Here is a 15291-nt window from a genome sequence, read left to right as displayed (position 1 = left end):
ACTAAGAAAACATATTTCATTTCTTTTTGAAAATGTTGAAAGGGCAAAGGCTTAGAAAAAAATGAATAAAAACCAAAATTTAACGACAAAATAATAGAAGATGAGGAAGTACTGATATATTAGATTAAACTTAATGTAATTTGTTTAGTTCACATATGATTAGGTTTTAACAGAGGATGCAGAATAGACACTTTTTGACTGGTGCAATATTATTAATGCATTTTGTTGCTTTGCTTCCTTGTGAAAGGTCATGGAAAAGTCATCATATTTTGCATAAGAGTGCAAATTAATGATTTAAAGACTGTCCTTGTAGAAACCACAGTAAAAAGAATAGGTATGGTGATATGTAACAAAAGCATCAGAGTATAACCTAAATACAAGATAGTGAATACTTCCTGAGATCACCAAAAAGTCTTCAAAGTATGAACATTCTTGTAGAAACCAGGCAGACGACCTTACATTTTGGGCAGCACAGTTTCATCCCACCATTTTTTGTTTTGTTCCAGTATGTTATATAAAACTTGTAATGATGACTCAGAATATTATTTTCAATGTTCTCTAACAAATCGTCTTAATTATGAACAGATCAAAGAGTTATTTTCCTTTATTTTGAAGTTTTGAAGTGATTTATTCATTATTTATTTCAATCTTTTCATTTCATTGAATGAAAAACCAACATATGTATTTCAGCACACATGTCTTTCTAGATGGGATGTTTTATGGTAAATCTATCCATCCATCTGTCAATGCATCTATTGATATTTCTTCCTGTTGCTGTGAGCTTCCTTTAAATTTTCATGATTTTCAAATTTTTTTCAGTTTTGAGTTTTGAGACTTTATTAAGACAAAAATGGATGATTTTCTGTTTTTGGATTAAAAATCAAAAACCTTTGCAGCAATATCAATGAAACTTTGGAGAATTATTTTTTTGTTATATTTTGCCGAGATCTTTCACACAAGGAAATGTTTAGAAAGAAAAAACAGCAATGCTGGCATGAAAGGCATACTTATTTCAGCTTAAAACAGGAATAAAACTGTGTGGTAGAATTAATATGAACATCAGCTGCAGGAAAGGTCATGAAATGAAATTGAGTAATGATCTTGCAGTCTCAGGCACAAACACGTACTTCCATCTCAAATCCCACGTAGACTTTACAGGTGTATGAAAAGTTGAAATCTAATTTTCTATCAATCAAAATATCAATACAAGACAAGTGTTCCATGTCTAGACTTTGTCCCTGGATTACATACTTTTAATATCTGCTAGAATCTTGGTTCCCTTGATTACTCATTCAATTTTCCAAACACAAAAAGTCAGATGAAATAACTTTTTTTTGTCTGTGAGAAACACATTTTACTTTACCTATAAATTGTTGTATCAGTTAACTTTTTCCTACTCAATCTGGGTTAAGTTGGTAGAAAATTGTCTACTTAAAACATTTAATGTAGTCATATTTTGTCTACCTCAACACACAATACATGTTGTCAAAAGCCAACCTCCAGATACTTTGATGTTTTACAGCCAGTGAAATAGTTTACTTCAGGGAATAAAGTTGATCTTCTTTTGATTACATTACAATCATCTGATGTTTAACTGCACACTTGAATAGGAAATTTAAACTTTTCATCCAACTTGATAGCAATAGCAAACATGGACTATAACAAGGTGAACAAACAATTTTTTCATTCATTCAAATACCTATGGAATGAAAAAAAGTTTATCAGGTCGAAACCACTATGTATTTTAGGTGCAAAACAATGTCAGGTCTTTGTGACCAAATAAGGCCCAAAACAATAAACTCTGATCATGTGTTGTCAAATATGTGAATATATTCAATCAGTACTGTCTACTACATCAACCGCACTGACAGTTGGACACATGTAAAATGCAATAAAATTCTTTTCTGTATTCTAGATATATTTTAATTTCAATTCCACTTTTTTTATAATATGAATTGTTTTTATCATAGTATTGATTCCATGCAGACATAAGAAAAATATGAAAATTTTATTTCACAATTCTTGGAATTTACCTTAAAGTAATACCTGACCACACATTTCCCTTGGAGAAACATGCTTATTTGTAATGCCTCTTATTAAGTATGAAATGTAAAGATGATCTATCAATTTGTGGAAATACTGCTTTGCACTGTACATTTAATTTCCCGTTAGAAAGAGAACAATGAATAAAGTTTTTGGATATAGAGATCAATTAAGAATGTGCGTATAAGCTTTATTCAAACACGTGAGAAGAACTTATAGTAAACATGCAATAATGACATATTCAGGTATTTCGTTGACATAACTGGTAAGTCATTCTGGGTCATGTTAACTTGTTTGTGTACACATATACAATATCTTTATATGGCAGAACTCTTGACCTGTTTAAATCTTCTTGTGATTGTCTATTTTATTACCTAAGGTAGTTACTGTATCTTTGTGGTTGATAATTATTGTGAATTATGTCATTTTGAACATATGGTTTCAAAAAAGATTATTAGCATTAAATGGTGTTAAAAATCCATTTAGCGGGTACTAATTTTCATGCTTTTCTCTTCACTGTGAAAAATACAAAAATTAGTACACCATTAAAATTAATACATTAACTATAGGAATAAATGGTACTTTGTTTTTTATAGTGACTTTATTATGGTTGATCTCAGGTGAGACCGCAAGGGCAAGCCTTGATATTGATGTACAACAGATATTAACAAGTTAAACAATTAATATTCAAGGCTCACCCTGGCGACTCACCTGATATGAACCGTGATAAAGTCACTATCTAAAACAAAATGCCATTTGTTCCTTTTATTGGTAATTTGCTTTTTAAAATAGAAAATTAATTTGTTTATAACTGTTGTGCATCATTATCAGTATTATTGTAAGGATTATATAAATTTTACAATGGTGAGTTACAATTTCACAAGTTCTCCTGAAAATAAGGTCACTCCTGTGTATATTGTAAGAATTGCTCCCAGCCCAAACCATGATAAACATTGTCAGTTATATGGTTACCATCCATGTGCTATGCTTTATTATAAAATAGTACTTTATAGTTACAAGACAAGATAAACATCAGCTCCAAAACTCATAATAACATCATGGTTATTCCACATTATTTTACTTTAGCACCAGAGCAGACAATTTACACATACAGGTATACATGTAAGAATGCAGCAAATCTTAATTGTGGCTAGAGAAAAGTTCATTGTTTTGATTTATTTTATGCACCTGGTCCATGCTCCCAGTTTTTAGTGGAATCTGAGTTGCTCATTTACTTTTGTTACTTTGTATGTATTATTTTGGTTGCTTTGTGTTCTTTGTTGTGATTGTGGGTTTTCCATGTCTGGTCTTTGTCCCTGGATTATATTCTTTTAATTACCGCTATTATCTTGGTTCCCTTGATTACTCTCTCTTACATCATTTCAGGATAAATGTTAAAGAGTTTTGTGATTGTTGTGCATGTACTGTATTTCTTTCGTATTTGTTTACAAAATATTGTTTATGGTTAAGGTTTCAAGTACAAAGTTGCCGGTCATTGCAATGTCATAGTAAAACGTAATTTCATTGTCCTCCCCAAAAAGTGGATCCCTATGCGGGTAATTGGTACATGCTTATCGCAAACTGACCCCATTATTTCTTGTATCATGTCAGTTTGCTGATCCAAGCATTATCAGCAAGTACACATCAAAGCAATTTTTTCTCAAATTACTGATAGAAGATCTAATGTAATAACAAAGTGGTACCTCTTTTTCAGAAACATATTTATTTCTGACCAAAGATGCTTCATTTTTTTGTCAAATGGTGATAGTAGTCCCTTATTTGACCTGACTAGGCTTTTACTGTTGGTGGATGGTTTATAAGAAATTAGTGTTAATTTTAATCACATCATTTACATATAAGGCCATATAAAGCTTGTTTTTAGATTATCATCATGAACCTAATCAAATATGTAGGTAAAGTGTCATTTGGTTATTGTAATTCTTAAAATAGATACCTTTATGGACTTAATACAACCCAGGTGTTGATCGAGGGGTTATGAAACCAGGCTAATATAGGATGATTCTTGGTCAAATAATGCACAAATTAACACAATTTTTCAATAAAAGAGATGAAAGGTTCCAACCCTTGAGGAACCCCCTTCCCTTTGAATTGACCTATGTGACCTTTCTTTGGTGGTGATTAATAGGATAATTGATTGGAAAAAATGAATAACCAATTGATTATCCTATTTATTATATAGATTTTCGTCATAATTTATTAATACTTTCAACTTCTGTGATTGGTGGATTGATATCAAAATTGTGATGTTTTGGCAGGAGAAAGTCCTAGAGTGAAATTACTGAATTTATTTCAGTGTGAATTATCAAAATTTGTTACATTGTGAACATTCAATAAAACACTGCTATCTATATAATTATATATTGTATACAATAGTTCATACATCTGTCTCCATTTAAATGCCATATTTATGTCTCCCCTTTGCTAGAAAGGGGACATACTATTTTAGTTTTTCTTCTTCTTCTTCTGATATGTAGATAAATTATACAAAGATTGTCTCTCACTTACCAAAATTTGGTGACCTTTGACCTTGAACATTGACCTCAAGGTCAAATTATTGATTTTTTAAGCCAGGGTCTTTTTTATTCTTGTGGTTTGGTTTGTAGGTAGATCATATGAAGATGATGTGTCTTGTACCAAATCTGAAGACCCTGACCTTTATTGTCAAGGTCAAATAATGGATTTTAAGCCAATTTCTTGTCCAACTTTTTTTGTGCTTTTACAAAAACTTTTGATACTTGGTATGTAGGAAGATCATATAGAAACAATGTGTCGCATAGCAAAGTTGGTTGTTATGAATATCAATTGTTAAAAATGCGCTTTTTGTTGATTTGGTGTATCTTTGAAAAATGGAAGGGGACACATCATTATAGTGTATTAAAACAGTTCTCCATAGTCGATAACTCCAATATGCTTTGAAGGATTTAATTAACATTTTGTTCAAGTGAAAGAAAGCTATTAGTTTTAAAAAAATGAAAAAAAAAGGGGAGAGGTACCATTAGCTGTAGTAAATCATTTTAATTATTAAACCAGTGTACATGTATTTACCAATATCCTGTTTATAGTGTCCTAAGATATGTCAGTTTAGACAAGTTTTACTGTATGTTTACATTGTTTTCATTGTAGGTTGATGAACTTAAGCTTCTGCTGGAGAAATGTATGGATCAGAGCAACCGTCTATCTGTTGCCTGCTGCAGTGCTATGGTAGACCTGGTACAACAGGGTACTGTGGACTTCGACTATGTTCTTAGAAGCCTATTGAACATGGTACCATCTGCAAAGTATGTGTGTCACCTAAACTTTCTACCTAGTTCTCTGTAGATTGATGTATCCCTTAGGACATCACCACTTTTGAAAAGGTTTATGTAACTAGGACTTTTAAAGTAGCATGCTTGTTAATTATCTGTGTCTATTGATTACCCTCATCCTTTCAAGTTAGAGCTTAGTTGCAACTGTTCTCTGTAAAGTTTGGTTTTTACTGTACAAAACGTATATTTGCTTTTTCTTTCTTGGTTTTGGGGATTTAATACATCTCATCTACTCCAAAGAACTTGAGATAAAGGATACTACAGACAATGTGAAGTCAGCCTCGTATCTTGATCTACATTTAGAAATCGATGGTAAAGGAAACTATTGACCAAACTTTACGACAAACGTGATGACTTTTCATTCAGAATTGTCAACTTTCCTTTCATCTCTGGCAACATCCCTTCAGCACCTGCTTATGGAGTTTTCATATCACAACTCATATGTTATGCCAGAGCTTGCAGAGACTACTCTGACTTTTTGTATCACGCTAGACTTCTTACAATTAGGCTTTACAGGATTATATGTTGCTACAAGATTGAAGTGTTTTATGGTCATGATCATGAACTCATGGATTGTTACGGTAACAATTGAAAACTGATTTTGTTCAACATGTCATAGTTTTCATTTCTTCTACTTGACTTTTTCTGAGCAACTCAGCGGGTATTTCTAGAAAAACAGAGGTCGCTTACCCTACCGGTGCACTTGGTCCATGTCCCAGTTTTTAGTGGATTCGGAGTTGCTCATTTACTTTTGTTACTTTTTATGTTTTATTTTAGTTACTTTATGTTCATTGATGTGATTGTAAGTTTTCCATGTCTGGTCTTTGTCCTTGGATTACATTCTTTTGATTTCCGCTAGAATCTTGGTTCCCTTAATTACTGTTTCATATCTGACAAAGTTTTTCTTTTGTTTTTTTTTTGTTTGTTAGTATTTGAATACGATTTAAAGGTTTCATTGTTTTACTGGCCATAAATGTACAGTAAATATTTATGTGTTAAATACTGCTGAAATAAGCCATTTGTTAGGCTTAAAATGTAATAGTGTGGGTAACTGTTGGTAAGAGGTAGCACAAGTTGAAAGTAATATTATTGTGGTTCAAACTGGATGTAATTGATAGAAGTGAAGAAACATACATGTAATAATATTACACACCATTTCTATGTTCTATTTATACCCCCACTCGACCTGTGGATGGTACTGTAAGGCTATTAATTTTTGCTTTTTTTCGCAGTGGACAAAAAACTGTGAAAATTGTTCCTGTGAAATTTATTTTTAACACTATATAATGCTAATCATTGCTTTTAAACCGCAAGTATTGATACTTGCAAATATGTTGACAGAATGCACGGAAATTAGCAGTCGCGAAAATGAAACGTTTACAGTATATTGGAATCACCATCCAAATTTTCATCACAATTTTCTTGGCTCTTAGTAGATGGATTGATTTCAAATTTGTTGTGTGGCTTTATATGAATGGGGTATATGTTGTAAGCAAGTTTGGTTGATCTTAAATAATAACTTCCTGTACGAATTGAGTATGCTTGGAACTTGATGTTGTACAATGTCAGAACTAAAGGTATTACTTGCCTGTACTTATGCATTGAAGATAAACAGAATTTATCCATTCCCCCACCCACCCCCCTCATCTCTATCCCAATGGAAGCAAAAACCTGTTGAAACAAGCTTAAAATTGGTAAAACACTTTTAAAACTAAATTTCTAGACACAGGTCTGCTTTGTACCTTTAATCCAAAACACAACACCAATATAGAAAATCCATTAGTGAATAAATAATGGTATACATTTTGTATAAACTCCGCTATCGCAGACCTATGCTTAATATATTTGTAATAAGATACAAAACCATTTAGAGTACAAGGAACTCATTGTAAAAGCAGAAAATTGGTCAATGAAAGTAAAAGTATTCACCAGTCTGTTCAATGTCAATCTATGAAACTTATAGTTTAGATGATTGAAAGTCACATGGCTGAAAATATCCTCATTTATATTCTGATGGCTTGTCTAAACTACCCTTATAGCTGCCTTTTAAGTCACATGGCTGAAAATATCCTCAATTATATTCTGATGGCTTGTCTAAACTACCCTTACAGCTGCCTTTTAAGTCACATGGCTGAAAATATCCTCAATTATATTCTGATGGCTTGTCTAAACTACCTTTACAGCTGCCTTTTACGTCACATGGCTGAAAATATCCTTAATTATATTCTGATGGCTTGTGTAAACTACCTTTACAGCTGCCTTTTACGTCACATGGCTGAAAATATCCTCAATTATATTCTGATGGCTTGTGTAAACTACCCTTACAGCTGCCTTTTACGTCACATGGCTGAAAATATCCTTAATTATATTCTGATGGCTTGTGTAAACTACCCTTACAGCTGCCTTTTAAGTCACATGGCTGAAAATACCCTTAATTATATTCTGATGGCTTGTGTAAACTACCCTTACAGCTGCCTTTTAAGTCACATGGCTGAAAATATCCTTAATTATATTCTGATGGCTTGTGTAAACTACCCTTATAGCTGCCTTTTAAGTCACATGGCTGAAAATATCCTTTATTATATTGTGATGACATGTCTATTCCATCTCTAATGCTTCTCTAATGACAATAACTTAAATTAAATGCTAAGCTTCCCTCACACCTACATTTCTTAACTGATTTTAATAATTCTTTCCAGGAACTTAGTTGGAATAATACAAGCAGTGTCATCCATGTTGAAGCTTCAGCTGGCTGTTTCTATGAATGTTAAACAGAAAGATGAGTTTGTCTCACCATACTCACTGAGGTAAGTCTTATAATACCTCATATATACCATACAAAACAGAAAGATGAGTTTGTCTCACCATACTCACTGAGGTAAGTCATATAATACCCCATATATACCATATAAAACAGAAAGATGAGTTTATATCACCATGCTCACTGAGGTAATTCCCCATATATACCATATGAAACAGGGAGATGAGTTTGTATCACCATACTCATTGAGGTAAGTTTTATAATTCCCCATATATACCATATGAAACAGGTAGATGAGTTAGTTTCACTGTACTCAATAAGTAAAGGCTCATAATACCCCATGTATACTATATGTGAAACAGAAATATGAGTTTCTCTTACCATGCTCACTGAGATAAGATGAATTTTTCCCATGTTACTCACTGAGTTGAGATTTATATGTCTCACATTATTCACTGAGATCAGACAAGTTTGTCTTACATTACTTACTGAGGTAATACTTATTATACCTCATATATACCATGTGAAATGGAAAGGTGAGTTTGCCTTGCCATACTCACTGAAGTAAAAACTTTAATTAACTACTCCCTAAAATCATACACAATTGAAAGAGGAGTTGTTATTTTGCACCTCCATTTGAAAAAAATATTGCAGACATGATTTTTTTCCTCTTTTTAGCAGAATTCTGCTATTTCAAATCTGGATTTTACCATTACAGTACTTTTTTATTACATATTTTCTTCAGATTTTGCTAATTTCCACTTTGTTGCCCTCGTAATACCATCCCTGTTATTGGAATTTCATTATTGAAATTAATATTTATGAGTAAAATAGGGTCATTGGATACAAACGAGGCAAATTCCATGTAAAAGGAGAAGGCAGCATGATATTCCAAACTGAAAACTATTATATTTATGCAAAGAGTAATCAAGGGAACCAAGATTTTAGCAGAAGTCAAAAGAATGTAATTCAGGGACAAAGACCAGACATGGAAAACAGACATACACAACAAAGAACATAAAGTAACTAAAATCATACATACAAAGTAACAAAAGCAAATGATCAACTCAGACTCCACTAAAAACTGGGAGAATGGACCAGGTGCACCAGTAGGGCGTCCTCAGCTTTTCTAGAAACATCCAACGAGTTGCTCATAAAAAGTCAAGTTCGAGGTAGACGAAAGATCATGAATAAAATTAATTAATAATTGTTTTAGGTATAACCGATTTACCAAGATATAGTCTATATGACCCTAGCATTATATTAAAAATATGCCAAAAAAATTAGATATAGGTGTTAAAACACCTTGTCTCCATGTCATGAAAGAAGCTCTATTTCTTTAATATATTGAAAAGTTAAGGTTCGTGTTCAGTTCAACACGTCTAAAGTTGTCGTCGTAATAGAATTTATTTACTTCTAAATGAGTTCTGAAATCTTAGAACATATAAAGCAATTGAGTACTCTTTATAACTGATGTTCTATGTGTAAAAGAAACAGAGATATTAAGGGTAAGGTGTGTCAAGGACCATTTCTGGCCTCTCAATTTTTAGAAAATTTTATATGGTTGTTCTGAAAATGAAATCAAGGATAAGGAATGTCTAGGCTCTTTTCCTGCCTCAGGTTTTAGAAGAAAACTTAATTTTGTTTTTCTTTGAATGAGATCAAAGGTTAAGGTATGTCATGGTCCATTCCTGATCTCTGATTTTGAAAAAAAAAATAAATTGAGTTTTTCTGAAAGTAAATTGAAGGGTAAGGTATGTTGAAGTTCTTTTCTTGCCTCTGAAGTTTAGAACAAAATCAAGGATAAAGGATGTCATGATTCTTTTTGGCCTCAGATTTTTTTTAATGAAATTTAAGTAAATATTTCAGATGATAAAATTACGTGAATTAACTCTTCCACTATTTTTTCAGGACTATATACAGGTCCTCATGCCCATCTGTCTGTCTGACTTTCCACTCAACACTTCTTTAGTTACTTGGTGATTTACTGAAGATCATCTCCACTTATATTTGTAACATCCTTAATGTATAATTCTCTGGATTGAAAATTCCGGATAAAATTAATCTATTGTGTTACATTATGAAACATTGGGGAGTTATGGTTCTTGTTTACTTTAATGATTGTAACATGGTTATCTATTATTCCAAGATAAATTTTCCTTGTTAAATATTTTGTGTAGGTTTTTAAGCTTGTGGCATGGGATATTTTTTTGTTGTTTGGAATAAAACAATAGGTTGCATATATTTAAATTATATTTTCCTAAGTGTTAACATTTGAAAATTCTAAAGTGGGAGATCTCCCTCTCCAAACTTTCTCATAGTTGGAGATATGACAAGGTGTTGTTTTTACCACATGTTTTATGTCTAGCTCCACACTGCAGCAGATGTTCATTCCGTTTCTTTCTAACCACTGCAGACAGGCCTTTCCAAATTCTCAGACACTTTTGAAGTAAAACTTTATTTGTTTTATTTGGCAACAGACCTTATTTAAACATAATTCCAGTTTCTGTGTGGCAATTTCTTATGATGTTCCCTCCCCTGAAAGATGACACACATAATGTTTCCCTTTATTACAATTGTAGTAAAGGTCTTTGTGACAGGCTAGAGATTAACTTTTAGAATTTCAGTAATTTATTAAAATTTTAAGCTAAAAATACAATTAATTTAAGACGTAAGATGTTTTCAATTTGACAAAATCTCCTGTTTTGACACGGGCATTATAGTGGAAGATAGTTGAATCTAAAGGCTCAAATCAAAAGCAAAAGACTTAACACCTCTGTATTTTCTGGCATCTACCATTGCTGTTAACAAATTATTTCTTCCATCGTACAGTTCTAGATACAGTCCCTGAACCGATCCATGCTACGATTTAATGGATCGATGACCCCTGACTGGTTGATTGCTGACAAATCGTTAACTGATGACCGGTGGCCAATCTGATTGCAGTTTTGTTATGTAAAATGACGAATGATCTGATAAAAAATAAAACAAATGTAAAATAAAAGTATTTGTTGATATTTAAATCTACTGCATTATGTTTATATGTGTAAAATTGACAAATGAACATTGGAATCTGTAAAATATATTGACTGCTTTGTAGTCACATGATGTGATCACCGGTTTAATGGATCGATTTGACTGATCGATGTCTGATCGGAAATTGATTGGTGATTGATGACTGCTCGTAATTCTTGTTGCATGGACTGATTCAGGTACTGTATCCCTAATGTACATTGACATAGTAAAGAAACTTGCAATAAAAGGTTTGATGAAATGAAAAGAATTGAATTCATGAATCCTGAATTAACATAGGTTTCTGTAAGGGAGAAACCATTTGATTTTAATTGGGATGGCAGGATCAAATTTGAAATAAAAAGGTAATGATGATGTATGGTTAATAGTAATCAAGGATTGGCTTGTGAAAAATGGTGAGGCCTTAAATTTTACTGGGAAAAATCTAGGACACAAATTTTGATCCTGGACCCCCCTAGAAATCAAATGGTTGCTCCCTAAATCTTACTGCCATTTTTAAAAGGACAATATCACTGTACTTTTGTGAATGTATGTGTTGTTTTATTTTTTTATGCAGACATCATTACATTATATAAAGGATGTGATAAAGCTACTAAAGACACAAATAGAAACAAAATAGTTAGTTATTGAAGATTTATCTTATTCATACAATTTTATACAATTTTATTCGTATTATTGTAGACAAATTATGTTATTTAAAAAAAACACAAAATATATCCTGCAGAAGAAATGGACACCTTTTTTAGGATAATTCATCTCTGCTCAGACATAATTGGATCCCTAGTCACAGACCTATATTCATATATGAGTTTTACAGCTCATACAGTGTTCAGGGAATAGAGTTGTTCTTTCCATGATTGAATGGCATTCACATGAGAAACTTCTTTATGATTTTAACTGCAGACAATTCAGGAGATTTAAATTTTCTATCATTTCTTTGTAATTCAGATTAATGTTTGATAGACATTCCTTACCCTTGATTTTATTTTCAGAACAACCGTATAAAATTTTCTAAAAATTGGGAGGCCAGAAATGGTCCTTGATAGTTTAAGCACTTCTCTGCCTAAGAATCATGCAAAATGTGTATAAGGTGTACCACACGAAGAAAAAAAATGCAGAGATTTTATTGCATTACTCAAATATTTATACCTCAAACCTCCAGAAATAACCATCAAAGTGTTCATAAATTTGGCTTTTTTTAAGATACTGATAGGTTAAATTCCTTTGATATTTACTAAGGAAAAATGGTGGGAAAATTTCCCCACATTTTTCCTCATATTATATTTCAGGAAAACTTTTCAAAATAGCTTTTCTGTTATTTTCTAGATGAATTGAATATATTTGAGGCAAAACTATCAAATTGAAGGTATTGATTTGCAATCTACTGCCTGATAGTAGAATAAATCTCCCTCTCAATCATCCATCATTTGTGTCAGTAAAGTTCTGGTATCATGCAAAAGAAAACCAGTGCAAAGTTATCTATACCTAACAGTCTTTTGATGTAAAACATTGGGTCAATTGTCCAAGTCCTATTTCTATGTGAATTTGCTTTTCAACTTTTAGAACTTTGAGTTGGTTTTCAGACTATCTTTTAAAATACATGTATAATTTTGGTTGTTCCAATTTATCTATTGTACTTCAACTGAAAATACTCTTTAGGAGAATTATCAGTAATTAAGTACCAGTCCATGTATAAAATTCAGAAACTGCCCATGCTTAAGTGATTCATGGTGTAGAAAAACCCATGGATCAGATGATTCTTTTTTGGTCTACATATGCTATATTTTTATGTGACATTAGTACTTTCTGTATTTAGATCTGTACTTTTGAGAAAACTACACTTTAATTTCCTACTTAAAAATCAACTAAATCAAACCAAATCAAGAGCAATAACTCTTGAAAAGTGCAATTTCCATGTACAATCTATATAAATTTTATCTTAAATGGGTAACCCCCAAATGTAAAACTAAGACTGGTTGTGTGATCTATAACAGTTTCTGAACAAGAAATAATACTGAATTTGGTGGTTTTTTTTACATGCATGAATCACATCCTGTCTGATTTTTATGAAGACTGATACTTTAAGGGATCACCTTATTGAACTAAAATTGTGTTTTATTCTAATGCCAAAACTTATTTTCCTACCACTAAAATGGGAAGTTGTGTGTTTATGATAGTTTTTGTGGAGTATGACCTTTAAGCACTGAGATACAATAGAGCTTAAATGGAAAACTGAACTTTTTTATTGTTCATTGACATTTCATATTTGTTCAAAATAGTCATGGTAACAAATATCAGTCAATTTGAAATTACAAAGTATTGTCCTTGTTTTTATTCTTCAATTTTTTTTCAGAAATGTCAGTTTCAGATCATAAACCTGTATTTAATTCATTTTTATCCACCGCCTAAAGTGTAATAAAGGGAACCAAAATTCTTCACAAAAATAGCCTTATGGGAAAACCTACATGAAGAGGACTAAGTAATTAAGTAAAGTTCTTTGATTGCTTTAACTTATTTTCAACTCACTTTGACCACTTGGCTTCTGTTACAGTTGTCTATTGACTGTAAGGTATTTATAGTCCTTTATCAGTTATCAGAAATATTTTTTCCCTTTTTCTAGAACTGACTGGGCAGATAGACTTGCATTTTGCAAATAGCACCCTAAAATGTTTGCCTTATAAATTATGTCAATGGTTTCAAAATATCAAAACATTAGCTGACTTCTTGTTCACTTAAGGCTCTTGAGAGATATCGTTTTATAAATATCAGATTAAATTTCTTCTTGTGAATTTCTTAATTTTCATCATTTTTTTAAACCTTTTTATTCAAATTATCCTTGATTTGTCAGATTCCATATCATTACTTGAGGATAAGTTTTAATACTTTACAAAAAAAAAAAAAAAAAAAAAAAAAAATGAAAAAATTGTAATTTGAAAAATACAGATTTGTCATCACGTTTCCTCCTCTGCTGTCAATTTTAGTCACATACAATGCTGTCCTAGTCATTTGTGCTGAGCAATGATATGATTACCTGACATAAATCCAGACATTTCCTTTTTCTATAAAGGGAATATTACCTTCAAATTTTCAAGAATATGAAGAAGGCAGTTGCCTTTCCTTTGCTTCTGGTCTGAGCTCTTTTTTCCAAAACTTTCTTCCTGGTACAAATGTCAGTCAGTTGGATTTTGATAATATTGGGTTGTTACAATTCCTCAATGCAATTACTGAAATGCCTGTTTCAATGTCATTTCTTATGAGAAAAAATATTATTGAGTTCTAGATAAATTTATAGTGGGTGGTATAATGGAGTCACCTTGTCTTAATTCCTGTCAATCATTCCAGCTGTTTGAATTTTGTCTCAATCTTTTGGCAGCCAATGGATGGATTGATTTCAATTCTGTATGAGGCTTTATAGAGAAGAGGCAAACATTGTAAGCTTTGGTTGCTGTCCAATCAGCTTCTTGTTCAATTTGTCTCAATCTTTTGGCAACCAATGGATGGATTGATTTCAATTCTGTATGAGGCTTTATAGAGAAGAGGCAAACATTGTAAGCTTTGGTTGCTGTCCAATCACCTTCTTGTTCATTTTGTCTCAATCTTTTGGCAACCAATGGATGGATTGACTTCAATTCTGTATGAGGCTTATAGAGAAGAGGAAAACATTGTAAGCTTTGGTTGCTGTCCAATCAGCTTCTTGTTTTATTAGATTGCCTTATGAACAATCAGGTGTAACCTACATTGTATGCAATCTCATGTTTTTTGTTTGTTTGTATTGAGACATACAGTATTGATGCACCTGACTCACCATGTCTGTCCGTCTGTCTGTGTATCTAGTAACAGACAATTTTACCCCTACGATTTCAGAACAGTTTTTGCAAATTTTGACTACAAATTACTCTATATGATTGTTAATCTCCCTATAATACCCATATTAAAATCAGAAGTGCTTTTAGGTAATACAGATTTTCCTAATTTCTTTGGATTTTGACTGCAAATTATGCTCTATGGATTGTGAATATCTCCATAGTACCTTGGTTAAAATTTCAGAAAGTTCAGGATTTTACCAATCATTTCCATAGAATACTGTGAAAAATACAGATGTCATCAAGTAGTATAAACAGATCTGTA

The 15291-nt window shown here is 32.0% G+C and overlaps 1 protein-coding gene across 1 annotated transcript in view; it reads left to right on the top strand.

Moving 5' to 3' along the window:
* LOC148621163 (focadhesin-like) overlaps nt 1-15291 on the top strand; it is a 270468-nt gene that overhangs the window by 137679 nt on the left and 117498 nt on the right. The window contains exons 4-5 of the mRNA XM_088575257.1: nt 5188-5342; nt 8069-8176. Of these exons, the coding sequence (XP_088431383.1) occupies nt 5188-5342; nt 8069-8176 (263 nt within the window). The remainder of the gene's footprint in view (nt 1-5187; nt 5343-8068; nt 8177-15291) is intronic.

The sequence above is a fragment of the Perna viridis genome, chromosome 3, assembly GCF_037379345.1.
Source record: "Perna viridis isolate PV_CMFRI_1.1 ecotype Kerala chromosome 3, ASM3737934v1, whole genome shotgun sequence".
In the NCBI taxonomy this organism is placed as follows: Eukaryota; Metazoa; Mollusca; class Bivalvia; order Mytilida; family Mytilidae; genus Perna; species Perna viridis.
This window is presented reverse-complemented; position numbering and strand designations above follow the sequence as displayed.